The 16,353-nt window shown below is 44.9% G+C and overlaps 1 protein-coding gene across 1 annotated transcript in view; it reads right to left on the reverse strand.

Annotated features, from left to right (window-relative positions):
* The window catches only part of LOC137367180 (dynein axonemal heavy chain 8-like), a 2,531,605-nt gene that overhangs the window by 1,252,816 nt on the left and 1,262,436 nt on the right, over positions 1–16,353 (reverse strand). The window contains exon 117 of the mRNA XM_068028616.1: positions 14,324–14,511. Within this exon, the coding sequence (XP_067884717.1) occupies positions 14,324–14,511 (188 nt within the window). The remainder of the gene's footprint in view (positions 1–14,323; positions 14,512–16,353) is intronic.

Genomic DNA, 16,353 nt, shown 5'->3' on the forward strand with positions numbered 1-16,353 from the left:
AGCAATAGTTATAGGGGACTCTATAGTCAGGGGCACAGATAGGCGCTTCTGTGGACGTGAAAGAGACTCCAGGATGGTATGTTGCCTCCCTGGTGCTAGGGTCAAGGATGTCTCTGAACGGACAGGGGGCATTCTGAAGGGGGAGGGTAAACAGCCAGAGGTTGTGGTACACATCGGTACCAACAACATAGGCAGGAAGAGTGACGAGGTCCTGCAGGAGGAGTTTAGGGAGTTAGGCAGAAAGTTAAAAGACAGGACCTCTAGGGTTGTAATCGCGGGATTACTCCCTGTGCCACGTGTCAGTGAGGCTAGAAATAGGAAGATAGTGCAGCTAAACACGTGGCTGAACAGCTGGTGAAGAAGGGAGGGTTTCAGATATCTGGACCATTGGGATCTCTTCAGGGACAGATGGGACCTGTACAAGAAGGACAGGTTGCATCTAAACTGGAGGGGCTCAAATATCCTGGCTGCGAGGTTTGCGAGCGTCACTCTGGAGGGTTTAAACTAGTGTGGCGGGGGGTGTGGGAACCAGAGCAGTAGGACAGCTAGTGAAGTAAATGAGGAGGACATAATAAATAAGGCCAGTAAGACTAAGAGGAAGAGCAGGCAAGGAGATGTTGCGGAGCACAGCGGGACTGGTGGAATGATGTGCATTTGTTTCAATGCAAGAAGTATAACAGGTAAGTCAGATGAACTTAGAGCTTGGATTAGTACTTGGAACTATGATGTTGTTGCTATTACAGAGACTTGGTTGAGGGAACGATAGAATTGGCAGCGAAATGTTCCAGGATTTAGAAGCTTCAGGCGGGATAAAGGGGGATGTAAAAGGGGTGGGGGAGTTTCATTACTGGTTAAGGAGAATATCAACAGCTGTACTGCGGGAGGACATCTCGGAGGGGTCATGCAGCGAGGCAATATGGGTGGAGCTCAGGAATAAGAAGGGTGCAGTCACGATGTTGGGGGTTTTCTACAGGCCTCCCAACAGTCAGCGGGAGGTAGAGGAGCAGATATGTAGACAGATTTTGGAAAGATGTAAAGGTAACAGGGTAAAGGTAACTTCCCCTATATTGACTAGGACTCACTTAGTGCCAGGGGCTTGGATGGGGCAGAATTTGTAAGGAGCATCCAGGAGGGCTTCTTGAAACAATATGTAGATAGTCCAACTAGGCATGGGATCAGACTAGACCTGGTATTGGGGAATGAGCCTGGCCAGGTGGTCGACGTTTCAGTAGGGGAACATTTCGGGAACAGTGACCATAATTTCAAATGTTTTAAGGTACTTGTGGATAAGGATAAGAGTCGTCCTCGGGTGAAGGTGCTAAATTGGGGGAAGGCTAATTATAAGAATATTAGGCAGGAACTGAAGAATTTAGATTGGGGGCGGCAGTTTGAGGGCAAATCAACATCTGACATGTGGGAGTCTTTCAAACGGCAGTTGATTAGAATCCAGGACCAGCATATTCCTGTGAGGAAGAAGGATAAGTTTGGCAAGTTTCGGGAACCTTGGATAACGTGGGCATTGTGAGCCTTGTCAAAAAGAAAAAGGAAGCATTCATAAGGGCTGGAAGGCTAGGAACAGACGAATCCCTTGAGGAATATAAAGACAGTAGGAAGTAACTTAAGCAAGGAGTTAGGAGGGCGAAAAGGGGTCATGAAAAGTCATTGGTAAACAGGATTAAGGAAAATCCCAAGGCTTTTTATACTTATATAAAGAGCAAGAGGGTAGCCAGGGAAAGGGTTGGCCCACTCAAGGACAGAGAAGGGAATCTATGTGTGGAGCCAGAGGAAATGGGCGAGGTACTAAATGAGTACTTTGCATCAGTATTCACCAAAGAGAAGGACTTGGTGGATGATGAGTCTAGGGAAGGGAGTGTAGATAGTCTCAGTCATCTCATTATCAAAAAGGAGGAGGTGTTGGGTGTCTTGCAAAGCATTAAGGTAGATAAGTCCCCAGGGCCTGATGGGATCTGCCCCAGAATACTGAGGGAGGCAAGGGAAGAAATTGCTGGGGTCTTGACAGAAATCTTTGCATCCTCATTGGCTACAGTTGAGGTCCCAGAGGACTGGAGAATAGCCAATGTTGCTCCTTTGTTTAAGAAGGGTGGCAAGGATAATCCAGGAAATTATAGGCCGTTGAGCCTTACGCCAGTGATAGGGAAATTATTAGAGAGGATTCTTCGGGACAGGATTTACTCCCATTTGGAAACAAACAAACTTATTAGCGAGAGGCAGCATGGTTTTGTGAAGGGGAGGTCCCATCTCACTAATTTGATTGAGTTTTGTGAGGAAGTGACGAAGATGATTGATGAAGAAAGGGCAGTGGATGTTATCTAAATGAACTTCAGTAAAGTCTTTGACAAGGTCCCTCATGGCAGACTGGTACAAAAGGTGAAGTCACATGGGATCAGAGGTGAGCTGGCAAGATGGATACAGAACTGGCTCAGTCATGGAAGACAGAGGGTAGCAGTGGAAGGGTGCTTTTCTGAGTGGAGGGATGTGACTGGTGGTGTTCCGCAGGGATCAGTGCTGGGACATTTGCTGTTTGTCGTATATATAAATGATTTGGAGGAAAATGTAGCTGGTCTGATCAGTAAGTTTGCGGAGGACACAAAAGTTGATGGAGTTGTGGAAAGTGATGAGGATTGTCAGAGAAAACAGCAGGAATTAGATCGGTTGGAGACTTGGGCGGAGAAATGGCAGATGGAGTTTAATCCAGACAAATGTGAGGTAATGCATTTTGGAAGGTCTAATGCAGGTGGGAAGTTTACAGTAAATGGCAGAAGTTAGGAGTATTGACAGGCAGAGAGTTCTGGGCGTACAGGTCCACAGGTCACTGAAAGTAGCAACGCAGGTGGATAAGGTAGTCAAGAAGGCATAGAACCTTCATCGGTCGGGGCATAGAGGATAAAAATTGGCAAGTCACGCTGCAGCTGGACAAAACTTTAGTTAGGCTACACTTAGAATATTGCGTGCAATTCTGATCGTCACACTACCAGAAGGACATGGAGGCTTTGGAGAGGGTACAGAAGAGGTTTACCAGGATGTTGCCTGGTCTGGAGGGCATTAGCTATGAGGAGACGATGGATAAACTCGGATTGTTTTCACTGGAACGACGGAGGTGGAGGAGCTACATGATAAAGGTTTGCAAAGTTATGAGCGGCATGGTCAGAGTGGATAGTCAGAAGCTTTTTCCTAGGGTGGAAAAGTCAGTTACTAGGGGACAGAGGTTTAAGGTGAGAGGGGCAAAGTTTAGAGGGGATGTGCGAGGCACATTCTTTGCACAGAGGGTGGTGAGTGTCTGGGACTTGCTGCCGGGGGAGGTGGTGGAAGCAGGTACGATAGCGACGTTTAAGAGGCATCTTGACAAATACATGAATAGGATGGGAATAGAGGGATACGGTCCCCGGAAGTGCGGAAGGTTTTAGTTTAGGCAGGCATCAAGATCGACGCAGGCTTGGAGGGCCGAATGGCCTGTTCCTGTGCTGATCTGTTCTTTGTTCTTTGTGACGGTGGATCTTGTCGGATGGTTCCCCGAGCAGATCGCCAAAGTCATTTGGCGGAATGCCTCATCACCAGAACTTTCAAACAAGCACCAAGATGTAGCTTGGCTGGTGGTGAGAAGAGCCCTCCTCGTCAGATCCTTCCTGCACGCCCGAAGTCTCACCCCCTCCGCACAATGCCCTCACGGCGGCTGTAGTGGGGAAGAGACGGTTTCCCACCTCCTTCTGGAATGTGTCTTTGCAAAGCAGGTGTGGAAAGAGATACAGTGGTTTTTGTCGAGTTTCATCCCAAGCTGCTCTGTAACACAGGAGTCTGTGCTCTATAGGCTGTTCCCAGGGACGCACACCAAGACAAACATCAACTGCTGCTGGAGGACTATCAATTCGGTGAAAGACGCCCTTTGGTCTGACCGAAACCTGCTGGTCTTCCAGCGCAAAGAGATGTCCATGACCGAATGTTGCAGACTGGCACATTCCAAGGTCCAGGACTACGTGCTGCGGAACGCACTAAAGCTTGGGGCAGCTGCAGCAAAGGTTCAATGGGGAAAGACCACTGTGTAAGGTCCCCCCACCAAGCTGAATGGAGGGGCTGCATCCATGGGAAACCCCTCGGGCTGTATCGGGAAAATTACATGTGCTGTAAAATGCAAAAATGTATATGGCATAACAAATGAAATGGAAGGGTTGTGAGGCAACTCATGATTGTATTGAAGGAAACTGATCACCTTTACAATGTTTGTAATTTTTGACTTGGTGCTGTTTGAAACTGTTTGTTAATGTATTTTTTACAGGTTTTTATGAATAAAGTATACTTTGGAAATTTAAAAAATATGCAACGAGACCTGGGTGTTCTCGTACACCAGTCGCTGAAGGTAAGCATGCAGGTGCAACAGGCGGTAAAAAAGGCAAATGGTATGTTGGCCATTTATAGCAGGAGGATTCGAGTACAGGAGCAGGGTTGTCTTGCTGCAATTATACAGGGCCTTGGTGAGGCCACACCTAGAATATTGTGTGCAGTTTTGGTCTCCTTATCTGAGGAAGGATGTTCTTGCTATCGAGGGACTGCAGCGAAGGTTTATATGACTCAGTCCTGGGATGGCGGGACTGGTGTATGAGGAGAGATTGAGTTGGTTAGGATTATATTCGCTGGAGTTCAGAAGAGTGAGGGAGGAATCTCATAGAAACCTATAAAATTCTGACAGGACTTGACAGGGTAGATGCAGGAAGGATGTTCCCGATGGTGGAGGAGTCAGAACCAGGGGTCATAGCCTAACGATATGGGGTAAACCTTGCAAGACTGAGATGAGGAGAAATTACTTCACCCAGTGAGTGGTGAGCCTGTGGAATTCGCTACCACAGAAAGCAGTTGAGGCCAAAACATTGTATGTATGTTTTCAAGAAGGAGTTCGATATAGTTCTCTGGGTGAAAGGGATCAAAGGATATGGGACGAAAGCAGGAACAGGTTACTGAGTTGGGTGATCAGCCATGATCATAATGAATGGCGGAGCAGGCTCAAATGGCCGAATGGCCTACTTCTGCATCCATTTTCTATGTTTCTATAAGGTCTTTAGATATTGGTTTATCTTAGTAGTGTTTAAGATTTTAGTTTTTTTTAATAAACAGTTAATTTGTTGATATCTGGTTTGGTTCGCCTCATTGCGGGGTTACTAGATTAGTTCTAGTACAGTGTGGCTTTCGTGCAGAGAGATCGACCGTTGACATGCTGTTCTCCCTTCATCAGATGCAGGAGAAATGCCGTGAACAACAGATGCCCCTCTACATTGCTTTCATTGATCTCACCAAAGCCTTTGACCTCTCAGCAGACGTGGTCTCTTCAGACTACTGGAAACGATTGGATGCCCACCAAAGCTACTAAGTATCATCACCTCATTCCATGACAATATGAAAGGCACAATTCATCATGGTGGCTCCTCATCAGAGCTCTTTCCTATCCTGAGTGGCGTGAAACAGGGCTGTGTTCTCGCACCTACACTTTTTGGAATCTTCTTCTCCCTGCTGCTTTTACATGCGTTCAAATCCTCTGAAGAAGGAATTTTCCTCCACACAAGATCAGGGGGCAGGTTGTTCAACCTTGCCCGTCTAAGAGCGAAGACCAAAATACTGAACGTCCTCATTAGGGAACTCCTCTTTGCTGACGATGCTGCTTTAACATCTCACACTGAAGAGTGCCTGCAGACTCTCATCGACAGGTTTGCGGCTGCCTGCAATGAATTTGGCCTAACCATCAGCCTCAAGAAAACGAACATCATGGGGCAGGACGTCAGAAATGCTCCATCCATCAATATTGGCGACCACGCTCTGGAAGTGGTTCAAGAGTTCACCTACCTAGGCTCAACTATCACCAGTAACTTGTCTCTAGATGCAAAAATCAACAAGCGCATGGGAAAGGCTTCCACTACTATGTCCAGACTGGCCAAGAGAGTGTGGGAAAATGGCGCACTGACACGGAACACAAAAGTCCGAGTGTATCAGGCCTGTGTCCTCAGTACCTTGCTCTATGGCAGCGAGGCCTGGACAACGTATGTCAGCCAAGAGCGATGTCTCAATTCATTCCACCTTCGCTGCCTCCGGAGAATACTTGGCATCAGATGGCAGGACCGTATCTCCAACGCAGAAGTCCTCGAAGCGGCCAACATCCCCAGCTTATACACACTACTGAGTCAGTGGCGCTTGAGATGGCTTGGCCATGTGAGCCGCATGGAAGATGGCAGGATCCCCAAAGACACATTGTACAGCGAGCTCACCACTGGTATCAGACCCACCGGCCGTCCATGTCTCCGCTTTAAAGACGTCTGCAAACGCGACATGAAATCCTGCGACATTGATCACAAGTCGTGGGAGTCAGTTGCCAGCGTTCGCCAGAGCTGGCGGGCAGCCATAAAGACGGGGTTAAAGTGTGGCGAGTCGAAGAGACTTAGTAGTTGGCAGGAAAAAAGACAGATGCGCAAGGGGAGAGCCAACTGTATAACAGCCCCGACAAACAAATTTCTCTGCAGCACCTGTGGAAGAGCCTGTCATTCTAGAATTGGCCTTTATAGCCACTCCAGGCGCTGCTTCACAAACCACTGACCACCTCCAGGCGCTTATCCATTGTCTCTCGAGATAAGGAGGCCAAAGAAAAGAAAGATTAGTTCAATTCAGCTGTGGCTTTCTTTGATTTTGAACGCTTAAAGATATGTATCATGCGACCTGTGGAGCGATGGGACTGAACTGACAGTGCATTGCTCTCACCGCAGTCAGAAGGCTTTGTCTTGAACGATCGTGCCATCACATATTAATTGGGGGCTCGTTCGTGATTCAATCACATTTTAATTAGGCGGCTCAATTCTAGGATCAGAATCAGACCAATTTGGAGAGCTCACGTCTGGAATAATATTAATTTTAATCTTGATTGTTGGGATCTAAGTTGAACACCAATTACAAAGAAATAAAAGGAACCAGGTCTCTTGTGCAATAAGGCACAGTCTATACCATAGTAATAGCATTAGCAGTTGCAGCAGAGCTTTTGGTAAGGCAGGATGTTTCCCTGAGTGACTTCATAACTTTAACTAAGAAAAAAATGTAAGAATTGGCGGCAAAAGTGGGGTTAGAATTGAATTTAGGTGTCAAAAAAGCAGAGATAATTGACATAATAGTTAGACATATGGTATTAGAAGAAGAAGAAGAAGAAGGGGAATATGAGGAACAAGATAGTAGTGGGTCAGAGAGTGATGCAGTAGTATTGGCTAGGATTCGGTTGGAAATGAAAAAACTTGAGGCTGAAAAGGAATTAAGAAAACTTGAATTGGAAAAAGATGAAAGGGAAAAAGAAAAAGCAGTAGCAATAAGAAAACTTGAACTTCAGAGAGAAAGTGAAAGAGAAGAGAGGGAATTTAAGTTAAAATAGATGGAACTAAGACAAAGTGCTAGTCTTAAATCCAGTGAAAATTCGGGACACAAAGAATCTGAATTTAGCTCAAGACCCAGCGAAAAGTTGTTTCAATTTATAGAGGCTTTTCCGAAGATCGAGGAGAGGGATGTAAAGGCATTTTTCATATCTTTCGAAAAAATAGCCAAACAGATTAAATGGCCAAAAGAGAGCTGGAAACTGCTTCTGTAGGGCAGCTCATAAAGTTGACACCATGCTTCCCAAAGAGGCTTCTGCAGATTATGTGATGGCAAAAAAGGCTATTCTCGCTGTGCATGAGTTAGTCCCTGAAGCTTACCGTCAGAAGTTTAGGAACTTTTGGAGATTGGCTGGGCAGACATATTAGAATTTGAGAGGGTGAAGCAAATTACTTTTGACCATTGGATACGGGCGTTAAAGATAGAAACTACATAAGAGAACCTATGAGAATTGATTCTCTTCGAAGAGTTTAAAAACTCCAAAGTTCTGAGTTGTACAAAACTTTGGTAAGGCCACAGCTGGAGTACTGTGTGCAATTCTGGTCACCACATTATAGGAAGGATGTGATTGCATTGGAGGGGGTGCAGAGGCGATTCACCAGGATGTTGCCTGGGATGGAACATTTAAGCTATGAAGAGAGGTTGGATAGGCTTGGGTTGTTTTCGCTGGAGCAGAGAAGACTGAGGGGTGACCTGATCGAGGTGTACAAGATTATGAGGGGCATGGACAGGGTGGATAGGGAGCAGCTGTTCCCCTTAGTTGAAGGGTCAATTATGAGGGGTCACAAGTTTAAGGTGAGGGGCGGGAGATTTAAGGGGGATTTGCCGAAGAACTTTTTTACCCAGAGGGTGGTGACGGTCTGGAATGCCCTGCCTGGGAGGGTGGTAGAGGCGGGTTGCCTCACATCCTTTAAAAAGTACCTGGATGAGCACTTAGCACGTCATAACATTCAAGGCTATGGGCCAAGTGCTGGCAAATGGGATTGGATAGACAAGTCAGGTGTCTTTAATGCATCGGTGCAGACTCGATAGGTCGAAGGGCCTCTTCTGCACTGTATTATTCTGTGATTCTGTGATTCTGCCAACCAATCAGCACTATCTTCTCATACAGTATAAAGTTGTTGTTTTCCCTTACATTGGTATTCTTGCGGATTGTCCCGATGAGCGCAAGACAAAAAGCTTCGGCAACATATCTCTATTTTCAGCAATACTTAAGTCCTGTACCACCAAACAACTAACTATTTTTACTCTGGAATGCTCCTTGTCCTTTCTCATAGCCAATCTAAACCTTATGATCACTCTTCCCTAAATATTCCCCTACTGAGACTTGATCAACTGGATCCACCTCATTCCCAGAACCAGATGCAGAAATGCCTCCTTCCTCATTAGACTGTAAACATACTGATGTAGAAACTTTTCCTGAATATTCTAGAAACTCTTGTCCCTCTGCCCTTTAAACTATTACTATCCCAATCTGTGTTCCGATAGTTAATATTTCCCATTATAAATACACTGTAAATCTTGTATGTCTCTGTAACTTCCCTGCAAATTTGTTCCTCAATATGTTTCCCACTATTTGGTGTCATATAGAATACACCCAGCAATGAAATGGTACGTCTATTTTTTCCAAGCTCCAACCAAGTAGATTCTGTCCTTGACTGCTCCAGGACATCTTCTCTCTCCAGCACTGTAATGTTCTCCTTAAAAAAATGCTGCTCACCCTCCCAGAGTGACAGAGTCATTGAGTCATTGCAGCACAGAAGGAGGCCCTTTTTACTTTATTTGTTTTGTTTATTTTGTTTTGTTTATTTTGTTTATTAATGCTAGCTCGGCCAGCATTTATTGCCCATTCCTAATTGCCCTTGAGTAGGTGGTGGTGGTGAGCTTCCTTCTTGAATCACTGTAGTCCTTGGGGTGTAGGTACACCAACAGTGCTGTTAGGATGGGAGTTTATTTATTTATTATTTATTTAGAGATACAGCACTGAAACAGGCCCTTCGGCCCACCGAGTCTGTGCCGACCAACAGCCACCCATTTATAATAATCCTACATTAATCCTACATTCTCTACCACATCCCCACCATTCTCCTACCACCTACCTACACTGGGGGCAATTTACAATGGATTGTGACCCAGTGAAAGAGAAGGATCGGTGATATAGTTCCAAGTCACGATGAGGTGCGGCTTGGAGGGGAACTTGTACGTAGTGGTGGTGCTCCCATGCATCTGCTGCCTTTGTCATTCGTAGCTGTTGTGAGTTTGGAAGGTGCTGTCTAAGGAGCCTTGGTGAATTGCTGCAGTGCATCTTGTAGATGGTACATAGTGAATGTTGGAGGTGGTGGATGGGGTGACAAGCAAGAGGGATGCTTTGTCTTGGATGTTGTTGAGCTCCTTGAGTGCTGTTGGAACTGCACCCATCCAGGCAAGTGGAGGGTATTCCATGACACTCCTGACTTGTGCCTTGTAGATGGTGGACAAGCACTGGGGAGTCAGGAGGTGAGTTACTCACTGCAGAATCCCCAGCCTTTGACCTGCTCTTGCAGCCACAGCATTTATGTGGCTGGTCCAGTTCAGTTTCTGGTCAATGGTAGCCCCAAGGATGTTGATAGTTTTCCTTTCATTCATTCACGGGATGCGATCATCGCTGGCTAGGCCAGCATTTATTGTCCATCCCTAATTGCCCTTGAGAAGTGGCAGTGAGCTGCCTTCTTGAACCACTGCAGTTCATGTGGGGGAGGTACACCCACAGTGCTGTTAGGAAGGGAGTGGGGGATTCAGCAATGGTAATGCCATTGAACATCAAGGGGAGATGGTTAGATTCTCTCTTGCCTGACACTTGTGTGGCATGAATGTTACCTGCCACTTAGCAGCCCAAGTCTGAAAGTTGGCCAGGTCTTGCTGCATCTGGACCCAGGCTGCTTCAGGATGAACATTGTGCAATCATTAGCGAGCATCCCCACTTCTAACATTATGATGGAGAAAAGGTCATTGATGAAGCAGTTGAAGATAGCTGCATCGAGGACACTATCCGAAGGAACTTCTGCAATGATGTCCTGGGACTGAGATGATTGACCTCTAACAACCACAACCATCTTCCTTTGTTATAGGTATGACTCCAACCAGTGGAAAGTCTTCCCCCTGGCTCCCATTGACGCCAGTTTTGCTAGGGCTCCTTGATGCCATACCCCGTCAAATGCTGCCTTGATGTTAAGGGCAGTCGCTCTCACCTCACCTCTTGAGTTCAGCTCTTTTGTCCATGTTTGGACCAAGGCTGTCATGAAGTCAGGAGGTGAGTGGCTCTGGTGGAACTTAAACTGAGCATCAGTGAACAGGTTATTGCTGAGCAAGTGCTGCTTGATAGCACTGTCCAGACCCAATCCACGATTTTGCTGATAATCGAGAGTAGACTTATTAGGCAGTAATTAGCCAGGTTGGATTTGTCTGGCTTTTTGTGGACAGGACATACCCAGGCAATTTTCCACATTGCTGGGTAGATGCCAGTGTTGTAGCTGTACTGGAACAGCTTGGCTAGCGGCGTGGCATGTTCTGGAGCACAAACCTTCAGGACTATTGCCAGAATGCTGTCAGGGCCCATAGCCTTTGCAGTATTTGGCGCCTTCAGCCATTTCTTGATATCACGTGGAATGAGTCGGATTCCCTGAAGAATCGCACCTGTGATGCTGCAGACCTCAAGAGGAGGCTGAGATGGATCATCCACTTTGTACTTTTGACTGAAGATGGATGCAAATGCTTCAGCCTTGTCTTTTGGACTGATGTATTGGGCTCCCCTATTGTTGAGGATGGGGATATTTGTGGAGCTCCTCCTGTTAGTTGTTTAATTGGCCACTACCATTCATGAATATTTGTGGCAGGACTGCAGAGCTTAGATCCGATCCGTTGGTTGTAGGATCACTTAGCCCTAGCTATTGCATGCTTCTTCCGCTGTTTGGCATGCAAGTTGTCCTGCGTTGTAGCTTCGCCAGGCTGACACCTCATTTTTAGGTCTGTCTGATGAAGCTCCTGGCATGCCCTCCTGCACTCCCTATTGATCCAGCTGGCCCTCTGTCTTCTAATGAAAGTTACAATTTATCGAGGATATTTGGATGAATGAAAATGAATTTTCCTAACTGTAATGCTGAAGTCACACTGTTACCTTTGCAGCTTTTGAGCCTGGAATGGAAGCATCTGTATTGTCTTGTATGCTTTATAAGAGCATCCTATTGCACCACAAAACAAGAGCAAAATAGGCATTATGGCGCTGCATCTATTTTTCCTCATAATTACACCCAAAAAACAAGTGCAAAATAGAGGTAATTGAATCAATTCAAATAAAATGTTATTCTTATCTTGTCGAACCTAATGTAAGTTTCTGAATAGAAGTTGTGTTGTGGCCATATAGTTTATGTTATAACTGTTTACTATTCTTGCCCAATCACATGACTTTACCTTTAACCTCATTAAAGGACACCTGCCAGTTCCTCAATCTATCTAGGGTTTTATGGCTTTGATCTACCCATTCCAAGTAGTTTGTAATCCTTCCTAGTTTGATATCACCTTCAGCTACTTCATCAATGACCATTCCTTCATCATAAGGTCAGAAGTGGGAATGCTCGCTGACTGAGGTAGTGGAAGTAGATGTGAGAGGAGAGATATAAAGTGCTGAGACCTGAGAGCAGAAGCAGCAGAGAGAGCGGATCAAGAATTTGAAAAAAAAGGGGGGAAAAAATCCAAGTGTGACATCACAGGAAAACAGGTAAGTGACTGGTTGGTGAGTATTTCTCTTTTGCCTTTTTTTTTTCTTCTCTAAGCTAGGGCATTGGTTTAAACTAAGAGCCTGAAAATTAAATTTCAGTTGGGGTAAGTAAAACAGTAAATTAATTAACAATAACAGCATTAGCAACAAGCAGCTTCACATAAGTGCAGATTTCACCAGTGTGCAAGGAAATCGGCAAGTGTGGGAATTTGGTGAGGTCAGGGCAAGAGGTGCTGCTTGATATATAAAAAATAAAGATAAACAAATAGGGTTAAATTAGGACTGTGGGCTAAGTTAAGTAGCAATCTAAAGCATATAACTAGAATTAATAAATTAAACAAAGTTATTACCCAGATTAAAAACTATAAATAGACAATTGAATTACATTTCAAAACTTGAAAACCTAATTAGTTAAATAAAATATAACAGAGATGCCAGGGCAGGTGATGTGTTGCAGCTGTAATATGTGGGAACTGGTGGACGTCATTGTGATCCACAACAGCCACATTTGTAGTAAGTGTCCACAGCCTGAGGAGTTGATGAGCTGGAATCCACACTTTGGACACTGTGATGCATCAGGGAGGGAAAAAATTAGCTAGAAATTTTGTTCCAGGAGGCAGTCACACCCCTTAGGTTATGTACTTCAGATTTGGTGTGTGATCAGGGACAGGAGGGTGTGATTACGAATGAGGCAGGATTAGGGATCCAGAAGGTAGCATAGGAGAAGCCTCAGTCCTTGCACTTGTCAAACAAGTATGAAGTTCTGGCAGCCTATGTGGACAAGAGCGGAGAGGATGAGCAAACGATCACAGCACTGAGGTACAGGGGGCCATTCAAGTTGGGGAAGAGAAAGGAGTGTAGGGTGGCTAGACTGTTTCTTATTGGAGATGGTCATTGCTTGGCACTTATGTGGAATGAATGTTACTTGCTACCTGTCAGCCCAAACCTGAATGTTAGTCTTGATGCATGCGGCAGAAACTGCTTTATTTTCTGAAGGATTGCGAATGGAACTGACCATAAAAACTAGAGTTGGTGTAAGAAATTTGGCCTTTGGAACCTACTTTGCCAAGGTCATGGTTGATCTTCTACCTCAACTCCACCTTCCCGCACATCCCCATTTCCCTTAATTCCCCTAGTACCCAAAAATCTATCGACCTTTGTTTTGAACAGACTCTAGGGCTGGGATTTTATAGAGCTCCTGACATGGCTGGGGTGGGGGGGCGGGTGGGGAACGAATGATCGTTCTGGAAGCAGCCCGCCATGGAGCCTGACGCCAGGAGAGCTGGGCCCGATCTTCCTAACGGCGGCAAGGCTCTATGGCGGCCCCCCACCCCGGCCACTGGGCAATGGGACCTGGCTTTGAATATTTAAATGACCAGAATGCATACATTTAAATAAACTTACCTGCATTCTTACGGTCGTGCCACAATCTTCTGAATGGCAGCCGATACTCATGCGCCTTCACTTTCCGGGCTGGAGAAAGCAAGCGCCGCAGTGGTGGGGAAGGGGGAATCTTAAGATTTTTAGTGCGGGGGGAGTGGGAGGGAGAAGGGGGTCAAATTTATATCATTAGTGCAGGGGATGGTGGGAAAGGGTCATCTGTGCACTTTGTTCAGTTTGTGGGGTGAAGGTCAAGTGTGGAAGGTGTTTTGGGGGTGAGAGGGCAAATAATGAATTTAATTGTTATTGGGGGGTGGTAAGGGGCAGCATATTTTTAATCAATGCAGTGGAGGGTGTATAACATTAAAAATTTAAAGTAGCCAGCTGCCCTTTAAAATGGCACCTGCGCCTGCACACAGGCTGCTGGCACCATTGCCGATGTCGAACAGCCTGTCCCCTCCACATGATTGGGGGCGAGCAGGCTGACCGGGTCATTAACATGGGCCGCCACGAGAAAGGTCACAGTGCGCGGGCTGCCATTTTTCTTATCCAGCCGTATGAGTGAGCATCCATAGCTTGTTGGTATAGAGAATTCCAAAGATTCACAAGCCTTTGAGTGAAGGTAAGTGAAGATTTGGGAGATATAAAACAAGCTGCCAGCTTGCCATCACCTGTTTTACACTGTCATACAAGGTCAAGATCTATCCCAAAAAGACAAAGCAAAGAAAACTTATTTAAGCTGTATCATGTTTCAGCATTTCAACTTCCCTTTCACTTACTTACCATTGTGATAAATATGCCAAACTCTGGATTAAGTGACACGCTATCTCCATCAGTGAAGATAAATACTTTCTTCCTTTCTTTCCTTGCCATGAGAATAATATAAATTTGTTGCGCTGCTACAGATAATACAGGCAGCTCAATTCGATTAAATTCATCAAAGCAGCCCCAAGATCCAGACTGTGCCAAACCTAAAAAAATGTAAAACACCAAACACTACAGTTTAAAATTAATTTTAAAATTCAGTTAACCAAATTTAGTAACTAATTACTCATCAGTAAAAGCTTTTAATCAATTAATTGACATTCCATCTGGTTATTTCATTTGAATTTAGCTGTTTACAGCATTTTGAAATGATCACAGCAAAAATAACAGCAATAAAAGAACAAAATACTGCGGGTGCTGAAACTCTGAAACGAGAGCAGTGTGTGCGGAAATACTCAGCAGGTCTGGCAGCATCTGTGTAGAGAGAAACAGAGTTAATGTTTTCAGGTCTGTGACCCTTCATCAGAACTGGAAAAATTTAGAAAATACTAGGAGGATCAAAATCCTTTGAGCAGCTGGAAAGCCATTTGGCAGTAGAAAGTGAGTTCTGGGCACCTGATTTCATTGGGAATAAAAAGGTGACGTGAGGCTTTCAAAGGAAGGGAACAAATTCTGGAGGGACAGTATACCTGTGCTATTCTAGTGCATTTCATAACATCATTTTTATTTTATTATATTTACATAAATGATTTGGACTCAGGAATCGGAAGCAGAATTTCAAAATCTGCAGATGACACCAAATTGGGCAGTATAGTTAAATTGAGGACAACTGCAACAAAGTACAAGAAGATTTTAATAAACTTGGAGAATGGGTATGTAATTGGCAAATGAATTTCAATACAGATGAATGTGAGGTTGTGCATTTTGGTAGAAAGAATACAAACACCCCATACTCCTTGGAAATAACTAACTAAATGAGGTAAAGGAGCAAAGGGATCTCGGGGTGCAGATACATTCAAAGTGCATTGCTGCTGTTTAGGCTATAGAGAATTGGTATTTCCACTCCCAGGCTAATGACATGGATCAGGATCATCACCAGTGCAAACTCATCCCTGGCAGGGTCTAGCTCCTGCAGAAATTCGAGGTGGGGGGTGCAGGATAGCTGAGAGCACTGCAACATCAAGGACTTTTGACTGCTGATAGAGATTTGCAGCAAGGAGACTCTGACTGCATGCAAGCAGTTAGGGGAGGTAATGTGTGGAGAAAAATAAAAATTTAGTCTTGCCCCCAGGATCCTGACAGACTCTCGGGTTAGCAAGTGTCTAGAGGCTGAACCTAGAACCATTTTTCTGAATACATTTACGCTAGAGTATCAAATGAATATTTTCCTAGGAAAATGAGTGAGAAGCAGAGAATCCATTCTCAACTCAGTGTGATGGCCTAGCTCTGTCCTTTCCCCATGGAGACTCCAGAAGTTCAATTTTTCACAGTTCTCCACCCATTCTCCTAACCTTTGTGCAGTGGAGAAATGAGAATTCCCTAGCAGCAAAGTAAGGTAAAATCAGTCTCCATATTATTTCTGATGTAGGAAAGGGTATTTTTACATACTGTTTTGCCATTTAAATATATAACCACAAATGTGAGTATAAAATTTTGTTTCCCATAAAGAAATCTATCTTAAACTTTAATTATATGTCATAGAAATGCACAATAAAGCTGCATTTACCAGCAGGTTGGTAATGCAGGAGAATTCTGGGATGAAAGGATTGCACTATGAGGAGTGATTGAGTAGAATGGGCCCATCCTCTCTGGAGTTTAGAAGAATGAGAGGTAATCTCATTGAAACATATCAGATAATAAGGGTAGATGCTGAAAGACTGCTTCCCCTTGCCAGAGAGACTAGAACTAGGAGGTGTAGTCCCAGGATAAGGGACGGACACATTAGATTGCGATGAGAAATATGGGAATTGGGTAGGAGAGTGGAGTTGAGGTCAAGGATCAACCATGATTTTATGAAATGGCAGTGTCAGCTTGAGGGTCCATACAGC

Source organism: Heterodontus francisci, chromosome 3 (assembly GCF_036365525.1).
Source record: "Heterodontus francisci isolate sHetFra1 chromosome 3, sHetFra1.hap1, whole genome shotgun sequence".
In the NCBI taxonomy this organism is placed as follows: Eukaryota; Metazoa; Chordata; class Chondrichthyes; order Heterodontiformes; family Heterodontidae; genus Heterodontus; species Heterodontus francisci.